The 8,474-nt window shown below is 43.8% G+C and overlaps 1 protein-coding gene across 1 annotated transcript in view; it reads left to right on the top strand.

The window, feature by feature from the left end:
- LOC121845401 overlaps positions 1 to 8,474 on the top strand; it is a 56,754-nt gene that overhangs the window by 478 nt on the left and 47,802 nt on the right. Inside the window, exons 2-3 of the mRNA XM_042316682.1 lie at positions 4,275 to 4,497; positions 4,817 to 5,018. Coding sequence (XP_042172616.1) covers positions 4,275 to 4,497; positions 4,817 to 5,018 — 425 coding nt within the window. The remainder of the gene's footprint in view (positions 1 to 4,274; positions 4,498 to 4,816; positions 5,019 to 8,474) is intronic.

Here is an 8,474-nt window from a genome sequence, read left to right as displayed (position 1 = left end):
GTTTTGTCAGGTGCTGCGTGCATGTTGTTGCTGCATGCATGATTTATGCCAATGATGAGGAATAGGGCTACCGTCAATATGTAACGGTGCATTAGAAGCATAACCATCTTATGTTTCATCTGAATTTTTCATGCAACAAAGACAGAATCGAAGTTGTTCCGTTTGTGTGGTCCGTCTGCAAATGCATAAAACTCGAGGCTGAAAGCCGATCGAATAGAATCCCACCTCTAATCCAATAAGGAAGCGTGTTTTCAGGACCATGGCTAGCAACCGGCCGAAAACAACACTACTGTCGTTAGGGAGAAAATGTCTCAACTGTGTTTGTGAAAGAGGAAGGGTCGCGCAGCAGTAATGACCTGGATGAAGGAGCCTGTATTGTGAACGGTGTTAGTCTAAAGACAATGCCACGTAATATACACGTTGTTTTACAGAGAATGTACAATACAATAATCTACCGAGTTTACTATTGTGATATTCTACATCGATTTTACAGCTGGTATTACTGTATCATACTGATACACAGTTTACTACAGGTTAAGAGGGAGAAAGAGAGAGGGGGGAGAGAGTAAGCAAGAGAGGAGGAGAGCAAGAGAGGAGAGAGGGGGAGAGGGAGAGAGACATGTAGATAGACTACATGTATTTATTCTGCTCTTAGTCTATACCAGAAGACCATTGATAAACCTGTCATTGTGACTCAGAGAGATACTGTAAAACCAACACAGCCTGTAAACTAGATGTCTAGAGAAGATCATCTGGCTGTTACCATAGAGATCTTTTTAAATTCCACTAGCATTCTAATTCCTAACTCTATGCTTGTCACTCAGTGAAGGTCAATGGGAAAAACCCATGTGATTGGCAGCTGTTGACCTCCAGGCCTACGCCCCTGAGTTCTAGAATGCTTATTCTGTTCTACACTCTCAGAAGAAGCCGAAATGATTCCTAAAATCAGAGCTTTCATTCTCTTCACTGGCATCAGATATAGTGTGATGTATTACTAGGAGGGATGACATTTCTTCTTCCCACTTCCCTTCCATACCACCTTGCTGTGCTGACACGCGTGCCTGGCACATGAGGAAATGTGATCTTTCTCTCCCCATATCTCTCTCTCTCTCACCCTCCCTCCCTTTCGCTCTCTCTCTCTCTCTCTCTCTCTCTCTCTACTGTATCTCTCTCCCTGCTGCCTGCTGCCTCCGCCTCTCAATCTGGAAAATGAATAACAACATGACATTCACTCGAGAAAGAGTGAGAGAAACAGTGAGCAAGCACAGAGAGCAGGGAGAGAGAGAGCACAGAAGGAGAGAGCACAGAGAGAAAGAGAGAGGGAGCAGGGAGAGAGAGAGAGCACAGGGAGCAGGGAGAGAGAGAGCACAGAGAGCAGGGAGAGGGAGAGAGAAAGAGCACAGAGAGAGAGAGACAGAGAGAGAAAGAGAGAGAGAGCACAGAGAGCAGGGAGAGGGAGAAAGAGGAAAAGGGGCAGGTTTCATTGCTCGGGGCATGAGCGGATGACTGATCAGCTTAATTAAACTAATACCAAAGACTATGAACACTATCCATCCCTCTCCTTCTTTTCTGTCATATCAGACTATGTAGAACATCCCTCTCTCTCTCCTTCCTCTCTATAATACCAGACTATATAGAACATCTCTCTCTCTCTCTCTCTCCTTCCTCTCTATAATACCAGACTATATAGAACATCTCTCTCTCTCTCTCTATAATACCAGACTATATAGAACATCTTCCTCTCTATAATACCAGACTATATAGAACATCCCTCTCTCTCTCCTTCCTCTCTATAATACCAGACTATATAGAACATCTCTCTCTCTCTCTCCTTCCTCTCTATAATACCAGACTATATAGAACATCTCTCTCTCTCTCCTTCCTCTCTATAATACCAGACTATATAGAACATCCCTCTCTCCTCGTCTCCTTCTCCTATAATACCAGACTATATAGAACATCCCTCTCTCTCTCCTTCCTCTCTATAATACCAGACTATATAGAACATCCCTCTCTCTCTTCTCTCTATAATACCAGACTATATAGAACATCCCTCTCTCTCCTTCCTCTCTATAATACCAGACTATATAGAACATCCCTCTCTCTCCTTCCTCTCTATAATACCAGACTATATAGAACATCCCTCTCTCTCTCCTCCTTCTCTATAATACCAGACTATATAGAACATCCCTCCCTCTCTCTCTCCTCCTTCTCCATAATAACAGACTATATAGAACATCCCTCTCTCTCTCCTTCTCTATAATACCAGACTATATAGAACATCCCTCTCTCTCTCTCCTCCTTCTCCATAATAACAGACTCATCTCTCTCTCCTTCCTCTCTATAATACCAGACTATATAGAACATCTCTCTCTCCTTCTCTCTATAATACCAGACTATATAGAACATCCCTCTCTCTAATACCAGACTATATAGAACATCCCTCTCTCTCTCCTTCGTCTCTATAATACCAGACTATATAGAACATCCCTCTCTCTCCCTTCTCTCTTAATACCAGACTATATAGAACATCCCTCTCTCTCTCTCTCTCTCTCTCTCTCCTTCGTCTCTATAATACCAGACTATATAGAACATCCCTCTCTCTCTCCTTCCTCTCTATATACCAGACTCTCTCTCTCTCTCTCTTCGTCTCTCTCATCCCTCTCTCTCTCTCTCGTCTCTCTATATAGAACATCTTATCCATTCTGTCTCTTCCTTGCTTTCCTATGAACTGTGTGATGCTCTTGTTCTTCCTCTTTCTCTTTCTTGTCTGTGAGGGATTCATTTTTTATATCTGGTTATACTGAGAGTTCAAAATGAAACTTGATGTCAATAAATCTTGATTAGCATTTTGAGTCCAAAGAAACCATATGGGTAAACCTGCAGCTAGCATAGCATTAACCATATTGGTAGACCTGCAGCTAGCATAGCATCAACCATATTGGTAGACCTGCAGCTAGCAGAGCATCAACCATATTGGTAGACCTGCAGCTAGCATAGCATCAACCATATTGGTAGACCTGCAGCTAGCAGAGCATCAACCATATTGGTAGACCTGCAGCTAGAAGAGCATCAACCATAGTGGTAGACCTACAGCTAGCATAGCTTCAACCATAGTGGTAGACCTACAGCTAGCATAGCATCAACTATAGTGGTAGACCTACAGCTAGCATAGCATCAACCATAGTGGTAGACCTACAGCTAGCATAGCATCAACTATAGTGGTAGACCTACAGCTAGCATAGCATCAACTATAGTGGTAGACCTACAGCTAGCATAGCATCAACCATAGTGGTAGACCTACAGCTAGCATAGCATCAACCATAGTGGTAGACCTACAGCTAGCATAGCATCAACCATATTGGTAGACCTGCAGCTAGCATAGCATCAACCATATTGGTAGACCTACAGCTAGCATAGCATCAACCATATTGGTAGACCTGCAGCTAGCATAGCATCAACCATAGTGGTAGACCTACAGCTAGCATAGCATCAACCATATTGGTAGACCTGCAGCTAGCATAGCATCAACCATAGTGGTAGACCTACAGCTAGCATAGCATCAACCATAGTGGTAGACCTGCAGCTAGCCATCAACCATATTGGTAGACCTACAGCTAGCATAGCATCAACCATATTGGTAGACAGCTAGCATAGCATCAACCATAGTGGTAGACCTACAGCTAGCATAGCATCAACCATAGTGGTAGACCTGCAGCTACAGAGCATCAACCATATTGGTAGACCTACAGCTAGCATAGCATCAACCATAGTGGTAGACCTACAGCTAGCATAGCTTCAACCATAGTGGTAGACCTACAGCTAGCATAGCTTCAACCATAGTGGTAGACCTACAGCTAGCATAGCATCAACTATAGTGGTAGACCTACAGCTAGCATAGCATCAACCATAGTGGTAGACCTACAGCTAGCATAGCATCAACCATAGTGGTAGACCTACAGCTAGCATAGCATCAACCATAGTGGTAGACCTACAGCTAGCATAGCATCAACCATAGTGGTAGACCTACAGCTAGCATAGCATCAACCATATTGGTAGACCTACAGCTAGCATAGCATCAACCATAGTGGTAGACCTACAGCTAGCATAGCATCAACCATAGTGGTAGACCTACAGCTAGCATAGCATCAACCATAGTGGTAGACCTACAGCTAGCATAGCATCAACCATAGTGGTAGACCTGCAGCTAGCATAGCATCAACCATAGTGTTGAACCTGCAGCTAGCATCAACCCATTCCCTCTCTCTTTGTAGATGTTTTTTCTGGTGACCATGACCGCTACACGACCAGGACCGGTGAAGGGAGGAGGTGGTCGGACAGCCCAGTCCTGGTGTACCGTCACGTGGACCAAGATGGCCAGGAGAGGACCCTGGGTCTGGAGACACCCGGGTGGCAGCGTGGTGGGGACAGAGACAGTCTCCATGCCTTGGTTAACACCCTCAGTGCCCAGCACCAGGCCAGACTGGACAGCTTCAGGTAAAGAGAGATGCTTGAAAACAACACAGTCCATCACATAATGAAACGCATTTAAAAAACAAAATGAAAGGCAGATGTAGTGAGGATGTTGAGTTTGAGATGCAAGAGACATTCACAGAAAGGGACACAATAAAGAATTATTAAACACAATTGAACCTTTAGTTTAATAGTATTTTACAGCCAACTCCCTTTGTTGTCTTGTATCTCATGTTACTGTATGTAATACTGCGATTCAGGTTCTACCTGCCGTAGTACACATGAAATGGACCTAATGAGATGTCTCCATAGTGCACCCTGATCATACAGAATGTTTCAGCAGGGACATGGCCAGGGTGGACAGCCTCCTCACCCAGTCCTCCCAGACCCATGCCAGGCTGGCTAAGCTGATGCCCGCTGCCCTGCTGGAGTCCCAGTCCCGCCAGGCGCCCCGTGGGCATGGAGCCGTCAGCCTGTTGGCACAGCCGGAGCAGGAGGTACGGGTGGAGAACGCTCCGGTCTCAGCGCGCTGTATGGTCACCGTGGTGAGTAGAGTGTAGATATTTCCCATCTACACTCTGGATGTATTGATGGGTCGTTCCACCAGTCTCTTTGGAGATGTGTACCTTGGTTAAAAAAACAGGTTGACAGTAGCAGGTGTGACAGTAACAGGCGTGACAGTAACAGGGTTGACCACCAGTCCCTTTGGAGATGTGTACCTTGGTAAAAAAAACTGGTTGACAGTAACAGGATTGACCGTAACAGGGTTGACAGTAACAAGGTTGACCACCAGTGCCTTTGCAGATGTGTACCTTGGTAAAAAAAACAGGTTGACAGTAGCAGGTGTGACAGTAACAGGCGTGACAGTAACAGGGTTGACCACCAGTCCCTTTGGAGATGTGTACCTTGGTAAAAAAAAAAAAACAGGTTGACAGTAACAGGATTGACCGTAACAGGGTTGACAGTAACAAGGTTGACCACCAGTGCCTTTGGAGATGTGTACCTTGGTAAAAAAACAGGTTGACAGTAGCAGGGTTGACAGTAGCAGGGTTGACCACCTGTGCCTTTGGAGATGTGTACCTTGGTAAAAAAACAGGTTGACAGTAGCAGGATTGACCGTAACAGGGTTGACAGTAACAGGGTTGACCACCAGTGCCTTTTGAGATGTGTACCTTGGTAAAAAAACACCAAAAAAACACTTTTGATTTCACCTCATTTCAACATTCTGTCATAAAGAGAACTTAATAAAATCACGTTTTCCCATTTCAAACTGTTAAATAAAAAGGTGTCAAGTAGAGTAACAGGGTTGACCGTAACAGGGTTGACAGGAACAGGGTTGACCGTAACAGGGTTGACAGGAACAGGGTTGACAGTAGCAGGGTTGACAGTAACAGGGTTGACAGTAACAGTGTTGACAGTGTCAGGGTTGACCGTGACAGGGTTGACCGTGACAGGGTTGACAGTAACAGGGTTGACAGTAACAGGGTTGACAGTAACAGGGTTGATAGTAACAGAGTAAAAGGGTTGACTGTAAAAGGGTTGACCGTAACAGGGTTGACCGTAACAGGGTTGACCGTGACAGGGTTGACGATTTCATTTTTAATCAGCCATAAATCCCCTAGTGACAGGGGAAAAGGGTTTAAGTGGGTTAAAAGTCACAGAGGGACACGTCAAAATGCTGAATTTTAGCACTTTAGCAAGTCTTTATTTCTATAAAAAAAAAAGATATTGATTTATTAAATTCATGGAGATACCACAGACACCCACAGGGCTGTGTTTTGGATGACTGGCTGCAAATGTTTATTGAATTGTTTTATTTCTGCCTTTTCTATTCCAGACATTCTGAAATTCACTAAAGCATCCCATGTATGTAACTTTAGTCTTTCACTTTTCAAGACAACAGCCCTAAGCAATAAGCAGAGACATTGTACTGTACTGGGAGAGTTGACTGTTGTGTGTGTCTGTGTGTATGTGTTCTCTCCTATAGGTTTTTATAGGTTTTCATCCTATATATTCTATAAGTGTTCTCTCCTATATATTCTATATGTGTTCTCTCCTATATATTCTATAAGTGTTCTCTCCTATATATTCTATATGTGTTCTCTCCTATACCCCACAAGACAAAACTCTGTATTGGTGCAGAATTTCATCTTAAAACATCAAAAGACACTCATTTCGTGGAATGACCCAGATAATGATTGATGGTTGGGTGACTGCGATTTTATGGATTTTCACTTTGGTATCTTGAGCCAGTGGAATCAAGAGACGTTGGTTGCAAACAATCATGAATATATGAACTCCTGTGAGCCCGACACTCTGGGTATCGGTCTGAAACACCAGGAAATACAATCATACAATCATGAATATATGAACTCCTGTGAGCCCGACACTCTGGGTATCGGTCTGAAACACCAGGAAATACAATCATGAATATATGAACTCCTGTGAGCCCGACACTCTGGGTATCGGTCTGAAACACCAGGAAATACAATCATGAATATATGAACTCCTGTGAGCCCGACACTCTGGGTGTCGGTCTGAAACACCAGGAAATACAATCATGAATATATGAACTCCTGTGAGCCCGACACTCTGGGTATCGGTCTGAAACACCAGGAAATACAATCATGAATATATGAACTCAGGAAATACAATCATGAATATATGAACTCCTGTGAGCCCGACACTCTGGGTGTCGGTCTGAAACACCAGGAAATACAATCATGAATATATGAACTCCTGTGAGCCCGACACTCTGGGTGTCGGTCTGAAACCTCAGGACAGAGGATTCCATCCAGAAGCAGCTCTGAATGTATAGCAGACCAGGTTGGAGGATTCCCATCCTATGGATTTTCACTTTGAGAAATGATTTACTATCGTAACACAGTGGATTCAGAGTCCTTGATTGTAGATAATGATGATTGATTGATTGATCATTTAATTGATAATTTAACACATCAAGAGCTCTTGCTGAGACATGGGTGTTGACTGTTCAGAGTGAGGGTGGAGGATGTGGGAAGAGGCCCAGGTTGAAGCCATTGGTCCTGAAGGTGGGTGAGGCCTGGCTGGGGCCAGATGGCCCCGATGTCCCCCTCTCTGTGATGGATGAGAAAGACCATCTGCTATTATAACAGGCAGGCCTTCAGAAGGAGTGTGTGTGTGTCAGTGTGTTAGTGTGTGTCTGTGTGTGTGTGTGTGTGTGTGTGTGTTTTAGAGTGTGTCTGTGTGTTAGTGTGTGTCTGTGTGTGTCTGTGTGTTAGTGTCTGTGTGTGTTTGTGTGTCCCCTCACAGTCTCTGTCGTTCCACGAGATGTTGTTTCATACATTTTTTAAGGGAATCTTGCTGTTTTCTTGAGTAATTTGAGGTGAAAGGGAGTTCCATGTGATCATGGCTCTGTAGAATACTGTGTGTTGCAGTGAGTTCGTTTTGAACTTGGGGACTGTGAAGAGACCCCTAGTGGGTGTCTGAGCTGAATGTTATTTGGTTACGTAGACAATCTGGAACTTTAATCACGGTAATATTTCTCATTAAAACAACTAGAAGAGAAGCAGTTCATCTCTTGTCAAAACCTCAACCAGGTTAAGACTGGCCTGCATTTAGTTGATGTCAGTTCTGTATGTGGAGTTAAGGGCAAGGCTTCTCTGTTTTGAACCAGCTGCAGTATTAACCATAGTTGTCTCGATCTGTCTTGTCTGCACCTGACCCTATTACCGGACAGTAATCAAGAATGGACAAGACCAGAGCCTGAAAACACATATTTTATAAAAGACATACCCCCTCCCAATTCTCACGACAACTTAGTCAATATGAGTCGACCGTAATAATAGACCATCCTGTGTGTTATATCTAGGAGTTAAACCTCCTCGACTGTCTCAATGGCCACACCCTTTATACACAACTCCAGTTGAGGTTTATGTCTTTAGAAAATGTTTTGAACCAAATACAAATGCTTTTAGTTTTAGATGTGTTTGGTTTTACTATCAGTCAGCCATTCCCATACT

This window comes from Oncorhynchus tshawytscha, unplaced genomic scaffold (genome assembly GCF_018296145.1).
Source record: "Oncorhynchus tshawytscha isolate Ot180627B unplaced genomic scaffold, Otsh_v2.0 Un_scaffold_4092_pilon_pilon, whole genome shotgun sequence".
NCBI classification, from domain to species: Eukaryota; Metazoa; Chordata; class Actinopteri; order Salmoniformes; family Salmonidae; genus Oncorhynchus; species Oncorhynchus tshawytscha.
This window is presented reverse-complemented; position numbering and strand designations above follow the sequence as displayed.